General features: G+C 47.6%; 1 protein-coding gene and 1 long non-coding RNA gene across 3 annotated transcripts in view; one reads left to right on the top strand and one right to left on the bottom strand.

Annotated features, from left to right (window-relative positions):
• LOC140629110 (protein Shroom2-like) overlaps positions 1-16,843 on the bottom strand; it is a 143,135-nt gene extending 126,292 nt beyond the window's left edge. For both annotated transcript variants that reach the window (XM_072818556.1, XM_072818557.1), the window contains exon 1: positions 16,679-16,843. In XM_072818556.1, the coding sequence (XP_072674657.1) occupies positions 16,679-16,843 (165 nt within the window). The remainder of the gene's footprint in view (positions 1-16,678) is intronic.
• A 674-nt stretch (positions 16,844-17,517) lies between these two features.
• LOC140629086 (uncharacterized) lies at positions 17,518-19,580 on the top strand. The gene is made up of 4 exons (XR_012026967.1): positions 17,518-17,628; positions 18,073-18,211; positions 18,329-18,394; positions 19,238-19,580. It is a non-coding gene; the product is annotated as an uncharacterized lncRNA (long non-coding RNA).
• Positions 19,581-23,409: the final 3,829 nt, after the last annotated feature.

The following is a 23,409-nucleotide window of genomic DNA, read 5'->3' as shown; positions in this document are numbered from 1 at the left end:
CACTCTCCCTCTAAATAAATCTTTAAACAATAAATGTTATGACTTAAAGACTGTTAGTTTTAATCTTGTTTAAACAACTTCCAAGCCAGAGTGACCAACACTACTCCTTTAATTTATCAGAGGTATGATGCCCCTGTGCCCAGAAAACACAGGTACCACGCTTGTGTGTGTCCACCTCAAAATGCAAGGAAATACCCCAGAGAACTGAAAACATAGGTCTACACAAATACAACTGTGTGAATTGGTGACTACCCATGGCAGCATTGTCCATGATAGCCAAAAAATAGAAACAACCTGATGTCCATCAACGGATAAACCAAATGTGTTCTGTCCCCATACAACGGAACACTATTCAGCCCTGAAAAGGAACGAGCCATGTACACACACTACAACATAGAGGAGTCTTGAAAACATGCTGAGTGGGGCAGCCCCAGTGATGCAGCGGTTTAGCGCCACCTGCAGCCCGGGGTGTGATCCTGGAGACCTGGGATCAAGTCCTACATCAGGCTTCCTGCATGGAGCCTGCTTCCCCCTCTGTCTATGTCTCTGCCTCTCTCCCTCTGTGTGTCTCTCATGAATAAATAAATAAAATCTTTAAAAAAAGAAAACAAAACATGCTGAGTGAAAGAAGGTAGGCGCAAAAGGCTACATATCACGACACACTTCTCTGAAATACCAGAACAGGCAACCACAGAAACACAAAGTAGGGATTGTTAGGGGTTGGGGGCCAGCAGGGGACAGGGAGTGACTGCTAATAGGTGTGGCACTTTTCTTTGGGGCGATGGAAATGTTCTGGAATCAGAGAGAGTGCTGGCTGTACAACTAAGTGAATATATTAAAATACGGTGAATTGTTCATTCTAAAAGGGTGAAGTTTATGGTATGTGAGTTACATCTCAGGTTTTAAAAATTTCTAAAAACTAAAAAAAAAAAGAAAATCTAAAAACTCAAGGGAGAAGAAATGCAGACTGGCCTCCCCCCTCCCCACCACCCCATAAATGCATCAGGCTTCCTTAAACACTGCACAGCACACCTTTAATCTGACAATGCAGTGTAGTTCTCTACCAGATTTACTAGAAGACATTCTCAAAGATCCAGAGATCAGGATACTCTCAGGGCCGCAAGGACTGGAAGGAGGTTAGTCTGTGGCCACCACATGAATCCAATTTTGGTATACGTGCTGCCGAAGCGAGCACGCCCCACATGAATCCACAGGACAACCCTTCCCGTGGCGTAAGGCTTGGGCTGGTTCAGGTCAACCGCCAGGGGCCATGGGTGTTCGTGTATGCTGTCACTCACGCTGGTCTCGAGTCAGGCTCCTGTCTCGTCTTCACTTGCTGGGCGACCCCCTCTCCGACCTCCTGGTAACAATGGGAGTCAGAAGCAGTTAAGATAGGGAAATGGAGCCCAGGAGGGCAGGGGAAGGAAACTCAGGGCAGGGCTTCCTTTAAACGCCGTGAGCATGGCTTCCAGGACAAAGCAGCACCCGCCATGTCATAAGCAATCTGGAGGAGAGGAAAGAACAGGTCACTGTCAGCTCAACATTCTAACGCTACCTTTGTCATCTGCCTGCTTTTACTTCTTTTGGTGGCGTGGGGACATCTTTACAGTTGAGACCAGTACCTACAATTGTGTATGCTGGCTTTGTTTCCTCTGTTTTCCATGATCCGGGTTATAGCACTTTGCTAGGAGGCCAAGGAGGCATCAATCTGCAGCGCCCTAGACACACTGAGGCCTCTTCCTTACCATCTCCTGCAGACCTGCAGCCTCCTCACAGGCCCTGCAGCCCTGGCTAAGGGAATCAGTGCCCTGTATGACTTGTCTGGTGCTGGGCGTACTCTGACCTTCACCCCCAAGACCCACACCAGAAGCAAAGCAGCAGCACGATGCTGGCCCTGCTAGAGGCACCAGTCCTTGACGAGGGCCTTCATACTGCATGTTAGCCACATCCCGGTCGCTGGGCCTCACGGACGCTGTCAGGTCCTGACTACAGGGTCCATGGAAAGTACCATGGGCATACTATGCCTGGGTGGGAGGAAGGGCCCTGGGCCAGTTTGCCTGGGATGTGCAATAGGAGCAGAGCCTTGCACATAACCACGAATGTCTCAGAGAGAAACCAAGAGAAAGAACCCTGCAAAGCGTCACACACCACAGGATGTTGGGGGCCAGGTAATAGCTCTCCAAAGCACTATATGGCACTCCTAAGCATGCTTCTCAATCACCCAAAGACCCTGTTAAAATGCAGATTCTGATTCAGCAGGTCTGGGGTAAGGCATTTCACACAAGCTCCCAGGGGATGCTATTTGGCCCAAGGACCATAGCTTGCCTAACAAGAGTCTAAAGAGCTGTCTATAGAAATATCAGAGCCACATACATAACTTTCGCTCTTGTAGGAGCTGCATTTTAGGAAGCAAAAAAAAATATGAGGTTTATTTTAATGATATATTTAACTTATTTAACCAAGCAGAGCCAAAATATCATTTTAACAGGTATACAATATAAAGGAATTATTAATAAGCTATACTATGTATTTTTTTAAACCAGATCAAGTTTAAAATCCATTGTTATTTTAACTTACAGTACATGTCAGCTTGACCTAGCCACATTTCAAGTGTTCAATAGCCACATATGACAAGCAGCCACCACCTGGGACAGTGCAGGCTAAAGTGTCAAGGCAGGAGAAGGATGGCAGATGAGGCTGGGAAATAGGCAGCCACCACAAGGTAAAGAATTTTCTACACCTAGCTAAGGTGTAATACAAGGAGTTACTGAGGCCTTTCCAGCAAGAACTTGAGACACCACTTAGCGTGTTGGCACATCCACTGCTGGTGTTCTAGAAGAGTCTGACGCACACAGAATCCAGAATTTGTCACGATACTGGAAGCAGTGACACTGTGTTTGAAAAACAAACACTAGTCATTTAGGCTCCAAAGGACTTGGTGATCAACTGTCTGTGGAAGGAGGGCAAGACATGAAGGGTGACGCCTAGATGTGGGGATAAAGTGTGGACAAGACTGGAAATGCAGGAGGGTAAAGGAAGATGAGTGAGCTCCACTTGGATCACAAAGAGTCCATCTGGGGCAGCCCGGGTGGCTCAGCGGTTTAGCGCCGCCTTCAGCCCACGGCATGATCCTGGAGACCCGGGATTGAGTCTCATGTCAGGCTCCCTGCATGGAGCTTGCTTCTCCCTCTGCCTTTGTCTCTGCCTCTCTCTTCCTCTGTGTGTGTGTGTGTCTCTCATGAATAAATAAATAAAATCTTTAAAAAGGAGTCCATCTGGCCGTTGCACAAGTCCACACTCCACCTGCAGACGGCAGAGGCATCTGCACACACAGGCTCTGTCAAGGAAGCACTTGAGAGCACCTAAACACGAGAGGACACGTAAGCAAAGGAAGAAGCTTCCAGAGAAACCAACATTGCAGCATATGGCAAAGGAAACAAGAGCTGTCAAAGCTATCTGTACAATGGTCACAAAGAAAGGCAGACAATGCAGTTTTTTGTAAGACATCTTTTTCAGACAACAACTGCAGCCATGGGTATTTTGAGACCAGAACTCTGGAAAAACAGACCCAGTTCCCAGGACACAAGAAGGAGCATCCTTAGTTACTAGCAGAGAATGGAGAATGTACCTTTGTGGTGTCAGGTTGTCATTCCTTTCTCCTAAACACCTGTCAATGCAGATGGGGAAGGAGGATGGAAATAGTACCCCCTCCCCCACCAACCTTATAAACCCTAGAGGATCAGCTGGGAAATCTTGTGGAAGTTAAACTGACACAAAATAAATATGATTGGAGCAGCAGGAGGCCTATCTATCCTAGTCCAGATGTTTCCTTCCCAAACTTCATTCAAGGTACAGGACATCTAGGGGTGCCCGGATGCTCTTGATCTCAGAGCTCAGGTCCTGATCTCAGGATCATGAGTTCAAGCCCCACATCGGTTCCCACGCTGGGTCAGGGTAGAGCCTACTCAAAAAAAAAAGGGAGGGGGTTTCAGGGACATGTAAACACGAAGGAAAATTAAAAGAAAAGCTAAACATACCAAAAAAAGCACACAGTTGTATTAAAGAGTGACATATTTGACCAATACAGTTTCCCAGAAGTTAAGGGCTTTTGAAAAAAATACACCTAAAAAAAACTTAATATATTCCACAATAACAAAACATGTCATTAAAAAATATATATTTTTTATTTATTTATTCATGCGAGATAGAGAGAGAGGCAGAGACATAGGGAGAAGGAGAAGCAGGGTCCCTGCAGGAACCCGAGGTGGGACTCGATCCCCAGACCTGGGATCATGCCCTGAGCCAAAAGCAGACGTACAACCGCCGAGCCACCCACGCGTCCCCAAAACATGTCATTTAAAAAATTCAAGCGGCATACATAAGGCTTAGCTTCCTCTAAGCTTAATCTGATTCCAAAGACTAACAATACAATTCTTAGGAGAATTACCTTCAAGGAATGAATAATTAGATCTATGTGGTACAAAGCAAAGAATTCTAGAGATGGGGAAAATGAATCAATATAGCTATACCACAGAAACAAGATTACCATATGTTTTGGGCTACTGATCAATCATTTCCTTTATTTTCAAAGAAAATAATGTTTTAATGTTTCTGCACCAAGAATAACCATCACTACGCTTAAAAATTTATAAAGCATATGTACAATTAGCACTGATAAATATCTCTGTGCTAAAAAAAAAATCTCTGTGCTTACAAATTTACAAACATATGCACGGTCATCATAAACAGATGCAGCTTGAGCATGTGCAAGCCACAGGCAAAGAGCCACCTTCACCTCCCCGTAAAGTCAGGAGGGCTACATGGAGGGCTAGCAGCCGCGAGGCCTACCTTGCCCACCACCGCACCAGGCTTTCCAGCCCCGAAGTAGGAGAGATCCTCCTCCTCTCCCTCAGATCCCTACGGCAACTGCCTCTTCCTCCCGAGAGCACTCGGACTGCGCACTCATCTCTGCCTCCCTTTCTTCCACGCTCTAACCCAGGAGTCGGAGTCCTGCTCCCCAGAGGGGAAACGTCTGCCATACAAGGTTAGAATTCATTACTCTGACAGAGGCAGCCGTGCCCCTGGGCCTGGAATGTGGAACCCTCCAGGCAGCATCTTCTGCACTAACCGTGGTGGCGAAGGAAAGGAGGACCTCGGGGACCTCGGAGCAGCAGCTGGCCACCCACGCCCCTCAGGCCCAGCCCTACTGACAGCTCAGGACCCAGGCTGCGGGCTCCCCGCCTCCGCCCTACCTCTCTGTAGCTTCCAGGCAATCCTCTGCAGCAAGGAGAAGGCAAACCAAGACAGGGTGAAAATTAAATTATTGTCTGAGACAAAAAGCTAAGGTGGAAGGAAGCCAAAACGATGGCACACAGGTCCCATTTTCTATAATCAGAGTGTGGGGAATAAGCTACCTGCTAATTGGACACCCACAGTGATTCCTTCTACAAAGCAAATAATCATTCCCTCCTGGACGCATGTAAGTTAAGTGCCATATATCCGATCTCTTAAAGCCGGGTATACATGTGTTAAAAGGAGAACTTTGATTTCTCTCTGGATTTCATTTGTTAGAACGGTCTCTTAGAGCAAGTAATCCAAGAAATGTGTAGTGAACGGCTCGGACACAGCAGAGGCTTGCTTTCTGCGCCGTACTGGTGTTACTGGAAGGTAATCCTGCTGCGGGCAGCCCCCTCCTCTCTCACGTATTCGGGGATCCATGCTGACAGGGCTCTGCTTCTTTCCAGACAAGCAGAAGAGGAAGGAGGACAGGCTGAAATGGCAGACATCACCCCCCTTGCATCTGCTAGGGCAGAACGGTCACAAGGTCACAGACAGCTGTGGCAAGCTACGAAATGTAGTCCAGCAGTGCGTCCAGGAGGAGACCAGGAGGAGACCCGGACGATTCCAGTGAGCTGATAGCACCGCTGATAAGCCCGGCCTCCAGCCCCATGCCCTGAAACACCTGCTACTGCCACAGACTGAAGCAGTCACCAAACAGAACCTCTTGTCACAGGGGTAGTCAGCTTTCATCTCTCCTACTTATTTTCACTTCCCAGGGTCACTCTTCTAAAATCCTATTCTTCTGAATATCACATTGATCTGAAAGAGCTATTGTTACTATTATAAAATCCAGGAACATTATTATTAAAAAAACTGACAGATGGGGTGCCTGGCTGGCTCAGTCACTGGAATGTGTGACTCTTGATCTCAGGTTTGTGAATCTGTGTCTCTGCCTCTATCTCTCATGAATAAATAAAATCTCTACAAAAATCAAAACAAATCAAATCTGTAGGAGACAATTAAAATGTTGCCATGCAAAATCTAGCTAAAAGTCTTTTCATAGTGAGTTGGTGGTTCAACACATTAACATTATTTTTTGTAGTTTCCAAAATTTAAAGATTTTATTTTCAAGTAATCTCTACACCCAACGTGGGGCTCAAACTCAAAACCCCGAGATCGAGAATTGCATGCTCTACTGACTGAGCCAGCCAGGCTCCCCTGTTTTCCAATTCTTTTTTTTTTTTTTTTAATAAATTTATTCTTTATTGGTGTTCAATTTGCCAACATATAGAATAACACCCAGTGCTCATCCCATCAAGTGCCCCCCTCAGTGCCTGTCACCCAGTCACTCCCACACCCCTGTTTTCCAATTCTTAATGAAACAGAATTGAATAGTACAAGGGAAGGGGAGGAGATAAGGAATTTAAATTCCCTACAGCTAGCTTTATATAACATACTTAATTTAATTCCCATGATATTATAATAGAATAGGGATGACTCTAGTTTGACAGTCGGAGGATGGAAGATTAAAAAGGTTAAGGACAGAGTAAAGATCTAGCCTCAAACATACCACTGCCACTTAACACTGATAACAATTTTCCCAACAAACTGGAACCACTGTGGCCACATAGGGGGCAGAAGTGACCACTCTTACCTTGCTGATCAAAGCAGGGATCCCCTAAACTGGTATACCTCACATCACCATTCAAATCTGCCCTATACTGGAAATTTATTTTCAGTAGAGGTAAGAATTACCATTTGACAAGGACGGGATCGGCCCAAAAGAACCAACTAAAGCTATGCCCTTAAAGGACTCCCTAGGGAAGCAACCTCACAAGATCTCTAAGCCACAAGCACACAGCTTCCAAAGAATATTTTGGTCACCTACTGTTAAGTACGTGCAGACAGCAAGGATCGCTAAACATTGGAAGGGAACCTTTAATAGGGAAGAGAAAAGCCAAAACAAAAAAGCAACAGAGGTGTGGCCGGGTGGTTCAGTGGTTGAGCGTCTGCCTTGGGCTCAGGTCGTGATCCCAGAGTTCTGGGATTGAGTCCTACATTGGGGTCCCCACAGGGAGCCTGCTTCTCCCTCTGCCTATGTCTCTGCCTCTCTCATGAATAAATAAATAAAATCTTAAAAAAAAAAAATCTTAAAAAAAAGAACAAAAATACAATGAAAAACAAGTCAGAAAAAATCAGCACCACTCCAAAGAGCAAGAAACACAAAGGTCTGCTCTCTCTACAGCAATACCGAGCACCAGTGGAGAATGAACTGCATCTGCAAAGTGCTGAAGGAGAACCATCTCCAATGGAGACCTCTAGACCAAACAATCCTTCGCTGTCGAGATAAAATGACATTTTCAGACAGGGAAGGTCTTCAAAGACTACCCCCTGTGTGTTCGAATATATTAAAAGATTTTTCACAATGAGGGAAGATTTGGAGGCTTAATCAATGATGAGTGTGCAGGCAATGAAGCAAAGAAACAAAAACTACCATTAACCTTAGTGATTATGAAAACTTGCACAGGAAAAATAATCATAGTTTTCTACTACCAGATTAGCACTGGCCATCAAAAAAATGCAAACATTGAATATTGCTAACTCAGTGCTTCTCTAAGAGGGTGACTTTGCACCCCCTCCAAGAGACATTTAACAATGTCTGGAGACATGTTTGGTTGTCACAACTGGGGTGAGGGGTGCTACTGCCATATAATGGGTACAGGCCAGGTATACTACTCGTCTTACAGTGCATAGGGCAGTCCCCCCACAACAAACAATTACACTCGACCCTTGAACAAGGGGGTTAGGGATACTGATGCCCCACACAGTGGGAAATAAGTACAGAACTTCTGACTTCCCCAAAAACATAACTACTAATAGCCTACCTACTATTGACTAGTAGCCTGGCCCATAACGTGATCTTTGTATGTTTCACGTATTCTCTACATTGTATGTATCATATATTGTATTCTTACAACGAATAAAGCTAGGAAAAAGAAAACGTGATTAAGAAAATCGTAAGCAGGGGCACCTGGCTGACTCAAGTCAGTAGAGCACATGACTCTTGATCTCGGGGTTGTAAGTTTGAGCCCTGTGCTGTGTTGAGATTATTTAAAAATAAAATCTTAGGGGCACCTGGGTTACTCAGTCAGTTAAGGATCTGCCTTCAGCTCAGGTCATGATCCCAGGGTTCTGAGATCAAGTCCTACATGGGGGGGGCAAGGAGAGGGGGGTTGTCTGCTGCTCAGCAGGGAGCCTGCTTCTCCCTCTCCCGCTTTCTCTCTCAAATAAATAAGTAAAATCTTCAAACAAATAAAATGAAATATTAAAAAAAATTAAGGACAACACATTTACAGTACTGTATTTATTGGGAAAAAAAAAAAATACAGGGGCAGCCCGGGTAGCTCAGCGGTTTAGCACTGCCTTCAGCCCAGGGCCTGATCCTGGAGACCCGGGATCGAGTCCCGTGTCGGGCTCCCTGCATGGAGCCTGCTTCTCCCTCTGCCTGTGTCTGTCTGTCTCTCTCATGAATAAATAAATAAAATCTTTAAAAAAAAAAATACATACATAAGTGGACCCACATTGTTCAAATCCATGTCATTCAAGGCTAAACTGTATTTGACACAAAATGTCAATAGTGTTTAACACTATTCAACCTTAGGTTGAAAAACTCTCTTAACCAAATGGTGATGTAATCAAACTAGGAGGGTGGGAAGAAATGTGCCAGGTATACAGTGGGAAGGAGGTGTGTGGAGAATTTTCTATATACTAGAAAGTCAACAGTTAGGAATAGAAGTAGCAGCAATAGAGAATGTAAGCAGATGCCAAAAGATAGCAGCTAGAAAGTTTCAATCGTTGTCTCTAGGGAAGGGGAAATGGCAGTGGGGAACTGTTGGTATGATAACAGTCCCCAAAAAACTATTTGATTATTTAAACTGTGCCAGAACCACTTTGATATAAATGAAAACAAAACTCAAAAAAGATACACTAACATTTTGTCCCCTTCCTTCCATTAAGAAGTAAAAATGTTGCCTTTAAAGCACACAGAATCTACCAGGCCTGGAATATTATTTACTTTTGATCTGAACATCTTAGTCACCTCTGGCCAAAAGAAAGATAATCCCAACCATGCCCAGCAGATCGAGAGCTCAGTTCTTCCTTCTCCCATCCCAACAGGGCTAACGGTCCCTAACAATACCCTGGCCATTTAACAAAACAGCCCCGGTTAAAAAATGTTACTTTTGCATTACATTTCAGAAAAATCCTGCCTTGTCAGAACCACCTATATGTTTGAACCTAAAACAAGGTTGGTGTGATTATTTTTTTGATGATAGCCTACTGTCCTCCTACTAAGATACATTCCCCAAAGACAAGCCTTAACATTCACACCAGCAAACGGAAAGGCTCCATCTACTAGAAGGCAATGCAAATATTTGATCCAACAAGGTGACAGAAAAACAATCTGTCCAGAATATCCCAGTGTTAGACACTGCCAATGTTTTAAAAAGACCAGAGGAAAAAATAATAATAAAAAAATAATAAAAAGACCAGAGAGAGTAACATGGAACCCTCAGCTGTTTAAAAATCCTTTATGTAAGTGAAAGTTTGTAGCTTAGAAGAGCCGTGGCTTGCAGAATTTCTCCTCTAAACATCGCCCAACTCCTGACCACGGTGTTTGAAAGTAAAAGTGAGACCTGAATAAAAAGTCTATTCAGCTTTTTAGTCCTTAAATTATCTTGTCGAATGTTTACAGTGTTCCAAGTGTACAAGAAAAGCTCCACAGAGGCCCTAAGAAATCCACAGATCCAGGTTTATTTGCATGCTGACACAAAACTACTTTGGCAAGAGGACAAAACCAAGCTGCTTTCCAAATAGAAAAACCAGCCCTTTCCAAGCACGGAGCCCAGTTTCTGTGGCCATGAAATAGAAAGGTAAGTTAAGAGTTCCCAGCTCACTGGGACAAGGTGCAAATGACCATTTTTAAGAGCGTTTCAGTATCATGTTATTTTATATTTAGCTCTCTGGGCAAACTAGCTTTCTTTTTTCAAAACACAAACATCAGAACATGTTAAAGAAATACTTAAAACTGCATCAGGAAGTCCAAATGCAACACGGTGCAGAAGTGTGATGCACAGCTTAAATTTACAGCTTTTTATACCACAGAAGCCTCTGGATTCATACATGTGAGTCAAACTCAATTAATGTCAAAGGAAGAATCCTCCACCCCTGAACCTCGCAGCCACCAGACCCTGGGATATGATGTTACACTACCTGACTTCCCACTCTGCACCCAACCCACCTCTGGAGGCCTAAGGACAAGATGAAAAGCGGGTCAAATGCGTGAGGCAGAGACTGGGACAGGGTAACACAGACACGTGCGAGTGCCAGCAGCCAAGCAGGTCTACCTGCACACCGAAGAAAACCCACTTTTTTTTTTAAAACCATATCTACTAATGATTCTTAAAATACAAATAAACCTTTAGAATTACACTCATGCTAACAACTCAGAAGTGGGCGACTGGCCTCAGAAAGTGTCTGGGATCTCCCAACAGAGGAGCTGCTGCAGCCAGCACAGCACCCAGGGCCCAGGGAGCCCAGCCTTCGGCCACCAACCACCCTCAGATGTTCAGGGTCTTGTCAACGCACGTACGGACCTGGGTGTGCTTTCACACAGAGATCGAGCAAGATGCACAAAAAAGTCTACATTTGACAGTTCCTAATCCCCTGCTGAATTCATCAGATTCTTCATTTTCAAGACTTTTACTGATGTCTGACAAAGGACTTGGCTCTTGGGGGCAAATATAAAGACAGGTGGACAGCAATGTGTCCCGGCCAAGGCTGCCACTAGCTCCAACCTCTCTGGTCACCAATGACAGTGACTCAGCCAGGTCCAAGAAAATAGAGCCCTTTTTCTTCTTCTTTAAAAAAGAAGCTGTTTGAGGGAGAGATATTTCTCTCATTTATTTGAGAGAGAGAGAGAAAGGGAGCACATGCATGCGCTTGTGCACAGGAGAGAGCAGAGAGCAGAAGGGGGGAGGGCAGAGGAAGAGGGAGAAGCTGACTGCTGATGAGCAGGGAGTTGACATGAGGCTCTATCCCAGAACCTTGGGATCATGACTAGAGTCAAAGGCAGATGCTTAACCTACTGAGCCACCCAGGTGCCTCAAAATGGAGTCCCTTTCAAACCACTAAAGAACATACCTCAGGTGCTCAGTGTCCCCCACCCCCACCCACCACCCACGGTCTGTTTTTGCCCTGAGTCTTCTGCTACGGGGAGCTCTGGCTAATGGTTTACATAGGACATTTGCCACCTGGCTGTGTGACCTCCATCCAAAATATGTGCCCTGATTCCCTTCCATCCCACCCTCAGTATTCAAACTAGAAAGGACATTGAAGGACTTTGTCTTATATCCAGAGAAACGTTTTAACGGTATGAGGTATGAAGCCCCAGAGAGATGAGTCAGGCTGGGGGCATCCCAAGCCACAGCTCTCCCGCCCTGCTCCACCGTGGCAGTGTTCCCCAGAGGCAACCCAAAAAGTCAGCGGCTTCCCAAAGGAGCCACCCTTGGGACCACACCAGGACCAAAGTACTGTCTTCTTTGGTGCTCCTTGGCTAGGGCTCTGGGATTCTTCAGGGAGGGACTCAAACAAATGGCGAAAAGGAGGGGCTAGAGCTTCATTCCTTCCCCCTTTAAGAAACATTCCTGAGACTGCAGGGGGCCTCCTGACACCCAGCTGGTGCACAGAATGCTCCCTACAGAATCCTCAACCACCCATTTGAAATTCTAGGCCCTCCAGGGACATTTCAGAAGTCAGCCCCCCCCACCCCACCCAGCCCCACTGATATTTTACATTTGCTGAATCAATGGAGAAAGGAACACACAAAAACAGGGGACCACCTACATCCATCATATCTGTTTGAACAAGTCCCCAGATAACCCACATCAGGACGTGGCCTTGGAAATACTAACAAATCAAAATCTTTGTGGTTTTTTAGGACACAGACATCACTTCTGATCCCTCTCAGACAGGAGCATGGAAAAACAGCAGGATTGTGTATTTTGTAGCCCTAGTAAAATGTCAAGCTATAAGCCAGCGTAAATGGCCTGAGTGGATACAAATCTGGTGGTCACCTTTCAGCAGAGGTCTGGTGGGACTTTACACATGCACTTCAAATTCCAAGAATGCCACTCCTGGGAAGTTAACTATCCCTCTGACTTCTAACTAGACCCAAAGAAAAGACTGTCCTAACCCAGTAGCCCCACTGAAGGCTCATAAAACACAGCACTCAGGAGTTCCAGCTTCACTTCCTTTCTCCAGCTACAAAAATGCAGATGAAGCAAGTATTTGTTTGAGTTTTACTATGTAAATAAAGCCTATTATCAGGGCCAGCACTTGGGAAGAAAACAGCCCCTCAAGTAAACCTTTCAAAAGGCCAATGTCTTCACAAAGAAGTTAACTTAAGCTTTAAAAGCTGAAATCCTTTTAAAAACAAAAGTAGTGATGCTGTTAATCTAAACAGGGCAATTCTGCCTCCAGGTAACATTTGACAGTGTCTGCAGACTTTTGTTGGCTATCACACCTGGAGTGGGGGTACCAGTGGCATAGAGTGAGTGGGGACCGGGAACGCTTCTGAACATCCTATAGAACAGTCCCCACAACAGAAAATGATGTAGACCAAAATACCAGTAGTGGCAGGGTTGAGAAATCCTCATCTGATGTGACAAAGTTATTTAATATGGCATTGCAAGTGTTTCCAGGCAAGAGCAGATGGAACTGACTAGAGAGGAAGTGGGGACATGTAGGATCAAGAGTTGGTCCTTGGGGGCCTTCTCATGACTTAACAGGTTTGGGACCTCAGGGCACACCATTTAACTTCCCCTTGCCTTAGCTGGGGCATCTATAAAATGGGCTGATAAAATTTCTCGATCTGAAGATCACGGATTGAACTAGCCTTGTTCTGGGCACTCCTTCCAGTTCTAAGATGTGCACTCCTATGAGGCTTTCAAATCAGACTTCTATTATTATTAAAAGAGTGTGTCATCTCATACTTGCTCAAGCTTCCCCTACATTATATTCTGTTATACAGAAAATGAGTTATATAGGGGCACCTGGGTGGCTCAGCCAGTGAAGCGTCTACCTTTGGCTCAGGTCATGATACCAGGGTCTTGGGATCGAGGCCCCCTGTCTGGCTCCCTGCTTGGTGGGGAGTCTGCTTCTGTTTCTGCTTCTCCTTCTGTATCTCTCTGTCTCAAATGAATAAATGAAATCTTTTAAAAAAGATGAATTGTATAATATCCTAGGGATCTTACATGTAAAATATTTAACTATGAGATTTTTTAAAAGCCAAAAAAAGGGGGGGGGGAATGCCTGGGTGGCTCAGTGGTTGTGCGCCTGCCTTCAGCTCAGGGCATGATCCTGGAGTCCCTACATTGGGCTCCCTGCATGGACCCTGCTTCTCCCTCTGCCTATGTCTCTGCCTCTCCCTCTCTGTGTCTCTCATGAATAAATAAATAAAATCTAAAAAAAAATAAAGCAAAAATCCTATTAGAACATTATAATTTGGGCCCCAAATAACAATTGTTATAATGAGCCCCACAGATTTTTCAGTAGCTACTGAGAGAAAGAGTCAAAACTTGGATTAATCCAAATTCTGCAGGTGGAACCATTTTCCCAAGTCTCTATCACAATAGCTTCCTTTTGCTCTTTTTTTTTTTTTTTAATTTTTATTTATTTATGATAGTCACATACACAGAGAGAGAGAGAGAGGCAGAGACACAGGCAGAGGGAGAAGCAGGCTCCATGCACCGGGAGCCCGACGTGGGATTCGATCCTGGGTCTCCAGGATTGCGCCCTGGGCCAAAGGCAGGCGCCAAACCGCTGCGCCACCCAGGGATCCCTTCCTTTTGCTCTTTAAGTGATTCTTCTAAATGGACACACTTTCCTTCATCCTTTTCTAATAAAGTGACAGTTAATTACCAGCTGTTGGAGTGTAAGCAAGCATAATTGATGACTTAATCCAAGAGAAAAGACAAGCATGTGAAATAGCGCCAATACCATGCAACATGTAATTGAAAATATATAATACACGCGTGTGTGACCATGCACCTCTCCATGTACATACAAGTGTACAGGGAAACTCAGTACAGAAGTCCCAAACTCTCCTGAATCCATTCTATCCTAAGCAAAGGAACCACCAATTTTCAGTCACATTGGAGCATCTATAAGAACTAAGTAGCAATTTAAGGGAGGGATGGATGAGCCTCTCAGAGAAGAACCACAAACATTTTTATTCCTGCAAAATTCTGAAACACCACCAGGAAAAGCCCAGCAAGTACACGGTACTAGCCTACCCACAAAAACTTCCAAAAGAAAACAAAAACACCTTAGCAAGTACTGTGAAAGCTAACCAGCAGGCCAAATCGGGAGCAAAGGGCCCCACGTGCCCCCAAAGGTCTTGGTGTGTGTTTATTGGTTTTACTGCCCACCTCCTACAGTCTAGAATGGGGCCTCTTGGAGAGAGAACAAGAGGCCACTGAGAATACACCAGGGTTTTTATTTTTCGTACCTGGAGGAGCGTAGAAAGGAAGAGGTGCTCTGGGGATCCCCTTCTCCAGCTGCTGGTTAAACAATTGAATTTCAGAGTTTAAAGTGCCTTCCAACTCCCTTAGACTACTAAGGCCAAAAGGCAAGATTTCACCTTCACTAATGTGTTACAGCTTATTCCCCCAATTATAATGGTAAGTCTGAAAAAGATACATTGAATTGCCTGTGTACCTCTTTTTTAAAAGAAATACATGAAACGCTAAGGGTGTCAGTAGTTAACCTGATCTTTTTAACTTTTACCATCAGAAATGGCCTGTAAAATCTTTATTAAAAAGGCACAGGGGGGATGGGTGCCTGGGTGGCTCAGCGGTTGAGGGCGTGGTCCGGGGATCCGGGATCGAGTCCCATGCCGGCTACCTGCGGGGAGCCTACTTCACCCTCTGCCTGTGTCTCTGCCTCTCTGTGTGTCTCTCATGAATAAATAAAATCTTTAAAGAAAAAAAAAATGGCACAGGGGAATATGCTTTAACATGCATATATGCAGGAAAGTGCCCTCGCAGGGCAAGCTGTACACACTTTGCTCACCATCTTTTCAAAGAACCCAATTCGTTAATGGGTTACACATTAAATTTATAACAACGGCAGCCTCTTTCCCCAGCTGAACATAAATTCAGTGCACATCAAACAAGCTTCCCCTCAGAGTCTCTGGTTTTGTAAATACAAAAATGAGAGAAAATACAGAACAGAGAAGTTTGGTGTCTCATTTGCTACCTGAACAATAAAGCTACACCACTTCTGAAAATTCAGCACGGGTGGGGTGGGGTGGGGTGGGGTGGGGTGGGGTGGGGGTGACGATACCTTCCTGCTGTGGTGAAGCAGGGAAGCAGGGAAAAAACCCAGCAAGTCACCTTCAAACCCGCGTAGCCAAGAATTTTTTGCATTTTAAAGGGAACTTTGTCCCCAGGAAAGGCCGGACCCAACCCTCCCCAGGGAAACTGACACTTTTAATCAGAGGAAAACAGGATGATAGGTGGTTGTTTGCGTTTTCACAGGTCTATACAAGTTCAGCCGGTAAATTTCAAGATCGATTTCGGTTTTGAGACAAGAGAATTCAAAGTGCTAGAGCAGCCTCCTCGCCCCACCACACACACACACACACACACACACACACACACACACAGAAAACGGGAAACACATTCCTGATGAGGCACATTAGAAACACTGGAGCTCAAATCCCACTTTTAAAAAGGATCCTCAAAGTTTCGGTACGTTTCTGCAGCTCCCAGGGCGCCGTGGGGCTAGGGCTGGAAGCTGAAAGTCAGTAAATATTGATGGGCTGATGGGAATCGAGCTGGGCTGGCGACAGCTGCTAGTCTGGGTTTCCTAGTGATAAGGGGTACAGGTTCACGGGGTGCAGAACCAGAGGCCCTTCGGTGACAAACACAGGTGGGGGCGATTCTGTCCACCCCCGCCCCCGGCACGTGGGACAGTTCACCCCAACCCCTGGGCGGCCCCACGGCTGCAGGCCGCCGCTGGCGACGCCGGGAGTGACAGGGGACCCAGCCGGGCCCCTTCTCGAAGGGGGAGGGGAGGGGAGGGCACCCGGAACAGGAGCCATTTAAACCCTGAGCGGCGCTGGGAGTCAGCGGGGCAGGGCGCCGCCGCCAAGCGGCCGGGACCGCGCACCTTCGCGCGTCCCGGGGCCCCGGTCCCCGCAGGTGACCCAGCGGACGAGCGCCCCCGGCTGGAGGGCACGGTTGGCCCGCCCCTGCGGCGCCCCCACCCCCGATCACTTCCCCCGCCCCGCGGCCACCCCTGGGCTGTCACCGTGAGGGTCCCGCGGCCGCCTCACCTTGGTGATGACCAGCGGCTCGCCGTGCTCCCGGCCGCCCTTCAGGGTGAAGCCCCACGGGGCGCCGCCGCTCAGCTGCACCTCCACCAAGCGCCCGCCGTCGGGCGCCCGCGCCTCGGCCTCGGCCAGGCGCTCGGGCCGCGCGCGGGGCTCAGCGCCCTCCATGGCGCGGGGCTCGGGGCGCGGAGGCGGCGCGGCCGCTCAGCCCCCGGGGCCCACCCGGCCCGCGCCCATGCACTCGGGGGAGCCCCGGCCGGCCGAGGGCGAGGGGGGGTCGGGCGCTCCTGCCGCCGCCGCCGCCGCCGCCGCCGCCGCCGCCGGCCACTGGCGAACTTGCGCGGCAACTTGGGAGGAAAGTGCCGGCGGCCGCCGGGGAGGGAGCCGGGCGCGGGCGGCGCGGCGCGCGGGGGAGGGCGGGCCGCGCGGGGGGCGGGGCCGGCGCGCTCCGGGGCCCGGGCCGCTCGGCGGGCAGGGGGCGGGGCGCGCGCTGGGCTGCGGGGGCTGCCCGCGGGCGGGAGGGGCGGGCGGAGGCGCGCGCTCCGGGACCCGCGCCGCCGCGGGGGAGACGGGGGCCCGGCCGGCGCTCGGGGCCGGGGCGCGCGCGCGCGGAGCGTGGGAGGGGCCGAGGGCCGGCACGCACCCGGCCGGGGTGCGAGGCGTGCGCGCCCGGGGCTCCCCGGCTAGTGACCTGGAGGGTGGGAGGGGGCGCGGGCCGGCGCGCGCGGAACCTGTGCCGCGGGCCGGTGCAGGAGCGCGCCCCGCTCCGCGCTGTTGCCCGGAGGGTGGGAGGGGGCGGAGCGCGCGCCCGGGACCTCGCGCTGCACCGCGGGGCCGGGGGGCCGCGGGGGGCCCCGACGCGAAGTCGGGCCCTTGCTCGGGAGCGAGCGCCGGGCGGCCCTCGGAGGCTCGGGGCGCGCCAGCCGTCTGCCCCGGAGGCCGAGCGGCGGCAGGTGAGGCGGCGGAAGCGCCCGCGCGGGGCGGGCCGGGGCGGGGCGGGCGGGCGGCGGTCCGAGTCCCCGGCGCCCTCCATCTTGGAGCGCGCGGCCGGCCCGGCGCCCCCGCCTTTGTTCGCGCGGACGGCGGGCTGGCGGCGGCCGCCCAGGTGAGACGCGGAGACGGGGAGCGCGGCGGGCGGCCAGCCGGTCCCCGCACGGACGCGCTTTGCCCGCAGGCCCGGGCATGGAGCCGGGGCGGTCCACGCACCCTCACTGCCCCGGCCCTCCTGGGGAGCCCCCGCCGCCCCGCCGCCCGGAGCGCGCCCTTGAAGTCGGGGCGGAGGAGAGGGCGCCGGACCTGCTCCCGCCGAGGACTCCCCGTCCTCCCGCGCGTCCCCGCCGCAGCGCCCAGCCCGCGCAGGCAGTGGCCTGTTCTTGTCTCGTCCTAGCCCTTTCTAGCTCTTCCTAGGGTTGCAGTCCAGGAAGTCTTTGCCTTCAGATCCTGTTCTCCCTCGGGTAGAGCAGTGCCACGAGGTCTTGATGTCCCACGTCGGGGTTGCCAACAAAGGAGACGTGGTGGTCTGAAATTACTGAAAGGGTGTGCCACCTATTTCTGCTCCCTTTGTAATTTACATAAAAGCTCGGTGTAAATATATATCTGCACTAGATATTTGCATGCTTTGCCAAAAAAAGAATCTTTTCATTTCGTTTGTAGTTACGTAGCTGATCGCTGGTGGTTCCCTGTTTCTTCAAAGCAGCTCCGTGCAGATTCTTTGAACAGGTGAGGATGGGATAGGTAGCAAGAACTGGCGTGGAGACCACTGGATGGAAAGAGTGAGGGGTTCCAGCAGGGACAAGGAATCTCAGCTCTTATCTCTGCTTTTCCAGTGGTCACGTGAGGGATTGCCATTCTATGGTCTGCATTGTTTGGCTGTTCGCTTTGTGTCTCATCCAGCCAATTGAAGTAAGAGTGCAAACTTCACTGGGCACTTGGCATGGCTCTGGGGGTGAAGCTGCCCCCATAAGTAGCTTCCAAGCTCCAGTGTCCAGAATCTCTCCAGTTGGAGGAATGATTTTTTACTAAGTGGAGGCTTAAGGAGTGTGCCTGTTAGAATCTACCTTGACCATAGTGGTCACACAGATCTGATTAAATTGCACAAATTGATTAAATTGCACAGAACTAAATACAGGAGTGGGTGTAAGATGAAATCAGTAAGCTTGGTAGATTGTGTCACTATTAACGTTTCTGATTGTGGGATGCAGGGTGCAGAGGATGTCCCTAGACTGTTTTTTTACAACCACATGTGAATCTATAATTACCTTTGGTTAAAAAGTTTAATTTAGAAACTGGTGGGATATGAGAAATGAAAAGATAAAGGACCACATAAGTGCCCCAAGTATTTTTGAGAGTTTCTTGGTCTCCAAACAGCCCACTTATCCCATAGTATTAACTGAAATCTCAGCTATTAACTAGGGCTGAAATTCAGACCTCACTAAAGCAGAAAGATTTCATGGTCTCCATAAATGACAGCCAAAGTCATCTTTAACATTTTATGTTGATCGTATAATGAGGTTACCTATCTGCCACTTTTTTTTTTTTTAACATCTTATTTATTCATGAGAGACTCCAAGAAGAGAGGCAGAGACACAGGCAGAAGGAGAAGCAGGCTCCATGCAGGGAGCCCGACGTGGGACTCGATCCCAGGACTCCAGGATCACGCCCTGGGCGGAAGGCAGGCACTAAACCGCTGAGCCACCCAGGGATTCCCCCTGTCTGCCACTTGACAGGGTTATACTGTCATTCCTTCAACATAGGTGCAGGTTTACAATTATCCTGACTAAATTACCATTTTGTGGAGTTTTTTCTTAATCTTCATGTTAGGCGTCTCTCCCAGCTTAGCATTGTTTGAATATTTATAAGGCAACGGTCTATATAGACATTAATAAATACATGAAAAGGGACTGGACCCAGTCTGTGTGGCCTGCTTTGAGAAAGATACGCTCTTCTCAGACCCTCATAAATCTTTTTATTAACACTCTTGGGATTCTATAGGTGAGCATATCTATCATCACATCTATATTTCTGTTTTATGTCCATTATATCCTTACTAGGCACTATCACATATCTTGGAAAATATCTTGTGACTGAGAGTGATTGCCCCAATTTTTTTTTACCTCTGCACCCCTTTTGGAAGAGTTTAGTAAGACATTGAACCAGTATAATAATGGCTTTCTTTTCTAAGAGCTCGACTCAGCCAGATTTTCCAAGGACAGTGTATATTTGTCAACATTTAGCTTTATCTTTTGGAAAGCTGGGGAAAAATATCTTCTGTGTAGCTTCTCACTTCTTGGACATAGCTTCATTGCTCAGAAGATTTGAGGGTGAGCATGACCCTATGACATCCAGACATTCAGTAGCCTGACTTCGCCAGTTTTTCAGATATGAGGCTTATTTCCTTGATAGGATATATCGTGAAATTAAAGGTAGTTCTTTCAGGCACCTGGCTGGCTCAGTCTGTAGAGCATGTGACTCTTAATCTCCGGGTTATAAATTCAAGCCCCACATTGGGTGTGAAATTACTGAAAAATAAAGGTAGTTCTTCCACTTTATCAGCAGTGCATGAATCAATCAATGAATAAAAGGCAAATTGAACCAACTTTCAGATTTAATCAACAGCTATTTTTTATGAAATAGAGTTCAAATTATTTTAGTTTTTTTTTTTTCTAACAGGATAAGAGGTTTATTTATTTATTTTTTTTAAGATTTTACTTATTTATTTATTTGACAGAGAGAGAGAGAGATCGCATGAGCACAAGCAGGGGGAGTGGTAGGGACCGGGAGAGGGAGAAGTAAGCTTCCTGCTGAGCAGAGCACTGGAGGGCTTGGGGGCTTGATCCCCAGAACTCTAGGATCATTAGCTGAGCCTAAGGCAGATGCTTAACCGACTGAGCCACCCAGGCACCCTGAGAAAAGAGAATTACAAAATGTAGTGGAGGATGGAGTTCCAAAATTTGCCTTTACCTTTCAAAGTAGTAGTAGTTCGGTAAGGTCAAGCTTTCCAGAACACCTGTAGCAATTTTTTAAAAGGCAGTTTTAGCCATTTTCCACTTAAGCCACTGTGTACTGAGTTAGGGTCCCTATGAATTTAGATGGTGGAGAGTCCGTCTAGATCAGAGAACAGAAGTGTGAGAACAGCTAAAGGAAAACATTCATGCAATGACTTTGCCCTTCATCACCAGTGTTTGTCATCTTATTCTTGATTTCTACAAGCAATTATTAGAAACATTGTAATTTAGCTTAGTTGCAGATCTTGGCCAAGTGACAAGCTGAATGCCCCACAACTGTACCCCCATCTCCTCCCCCTCTCACCTCAGAAGGATTTTACCCTGGATCTTGTCAGGGTATTTACAGATCTCTAGGGGAGAGACTTGCTCTTTTTGTGCAGAGATGGGAGGGAGACTGTGGGTGTCTGCTTAAGACTCCACATTGGGAGGGATGCCTGGGTGGCTCAGTGGTTGAGCGTCTGCCTTCGGATCAGGGCATGATCCTGGAGTCCCGGGATCAAGTCCCACATCAGGCTCCCTGCGTGGAGCCTGCTTCTCCCTCTGCCTGTGTCTCTGCCTCTCTCTGTGTGTCTCTCATAAATAAATAAATAAAATCTTAAAAAAAAAAAAAAAAAGGCTCCACATTGGGAATTTGCATCCTAGCACCCAGCGCCTTTAGTTGAGGAAGCAAGCAGTAGCAACTAAGTAGTAACCACCATTCACAGGGAACCTATGTTGTACCAAGCACATTACATAAATGGACTCCGGTACAAAGCTTCTGACAGCATGCATTACCCCATCTTATAGAGGAAGAAACTGAGCCCCAGAGGGGCTTAATACCCTGCTTGAGGTTGCCGAGCCCAGCACCAAGAAGGACTCCTACCCTTCCACTTGCAGGGATCAGTGCCAGATTGGGTATGGAAGCAGAGCAGTTTTCACTGAGCTGGTGAGCTGGCTCTGTTCTGTAAGACATTTAGATCCAGAGCCACCTTTTGAGGTTCCCTTGATCTCCATACAAGAAAGAGGCTGAAGCCTCCTATGTGGAAACTTTGCCTATAAAACTGGGTGCTAATTTAGGTTTGGGTTGAGTTCCAATCCCGTTTCCTTGGAGACATATCTTTTAAAGTGTTATATGTAGGAGTGCTTGGGAAGCCCAATAGGTTGAGTTTCTTCTGACTCTTGATCTTGGTTTAGGTCTTGATTTCAGGTCTTAATCATTAAGAAATACACTATATATTTAAAATAGTACTTAATTTTTCAAGTTGGGAGTAATTAGAAAGCTATTTTAAAAGTATGTTTTAGAATGCAGTTTTAGGAGTGCTTGGGTGACTTAGTTGGTTAAGCATCTGACTCTTTGATTTTGGCTGAGGTCAAAATCCGGGTGGGGCTCTGCTCAGCCTGAGTCTGCTTGAGATGCTGTCTCTCCTTCTCTCACACTCCCTCCTCCCCCCCACCCCTGCATTGTGCTCTCCAATAAATAAATAAAATTTTTAAAGTGCAGTTTTAGGAAACCATTGGCAATTTTTTAAATAAAGTAGCCAATGATTCTTTCTTTTTTTTTTTTTTTTAAGATTTTCTTTATTTATTCATGAGAGACACACAGAGAGAGAGAGGCAGGCTCCATGCAGGGAGCCCGATGTGGGATGAGATGTGGGACTTCATCCCGGGTCTCCAGGATCAAGACCTGAGCCAAAGGCAGAAGCTCAACTGCTGAGCCACCCGGGCGCCCGCCAATGATTATTTCTTGAGCACTTTTAACTTGCCCAGTACTGGGGAGTGGTCGCTAAGGAATGTAAAAGATGCAGGAAATATGACACATTAACTCTAGCTGATGAAGAAAATATAATAGGAAAAAAACCCAGCACAATTATGTGCAAAACAACTTTAACTGCAAAAGTTTCAGCAGGAGAGGAGCCAAAAGTAGAGAAGGAAAAAAAAAGTGCGTACAACTGTAGGTGAAATTTCTAAATTTTTCTCCTTTTATTGTGGAAGCTTCAAATGGACACAAAAATGTGGTTTCATTCCTGCCCACTTTTTTCTCAAGAGAATTACAAAACACATCCAGGATAGAATGGCTAATGGCTAAGCTATCTTGGAGGCTGAGAGGAAGTGGAGCCCAGAGTTCACTGGGTGGGGACCCTGTGAACAGAGGAATGTTCTTTATAGGGAAGTTGGAAGCATCAGAACTAAAAGGCTGAAATCTTGTTAATGAGTCCTAGAAGTGCCCCCATCCTGCTCCTGAATCTGTGCTGAGCCTCCACTCCCCCATCCCAGGGAGCGTGTGCACAGTAGGGGTGGGGAAGTCTGAACAATCCTTTCCTGCCCCCCCCCCCCCCAACTGAGCCCTGAGGATTGTGGCTTGAGAAAACAGCTGGTGGGGAGGCAGTCATGAGTTCCTGTGGACAGGCTAAAAAGTGAAGTGCCCCTGGAACACCGTGTGGATTTTCTAAGGCTATTTTAACAAATTAACATAAGCTGCTTAAGACCAAATTTTTCCTTCCTGGAGGCCAGAAGTCTGAAATCAAGGTGTCAGCAGGGCTGTACCCTCTCTGGAGGCTCTAGGGGAGAGCTGATCCCTGTCCCTTCCAGGGTCTGTTGGCTGATGGCATTCCTGGGTTTGTGACCATATCAGTCCACCCTTTGCCTCCGTGGTCACCTGGCCTTCTCTTCCACCTGGGTCTGTCACTTTCTTGTAAGGTCACTATGGTTGCCTTGTAGGGCCCACCTGAAAATCAAGGATGCTCTCTCCAT

Source organism: Canis lupus, chromosome Y, assembly GCF_048164855.1.
Source record: "Canis lupus baileyi chromosome Y, mCanLup2.hap1, whole genome shotgun sequence".
NCBI classification, from domain to species: Eukaryota; Metazoa; Chordata; class Mammalia; order Carnivora; family Canidae; genus Canis; species Canis lupus.
The sequence above is the reverse complement of the archived record's forward strand: the minus strand, read 5'-3'. Positions and strand labels throughout refer to the sequence as shown.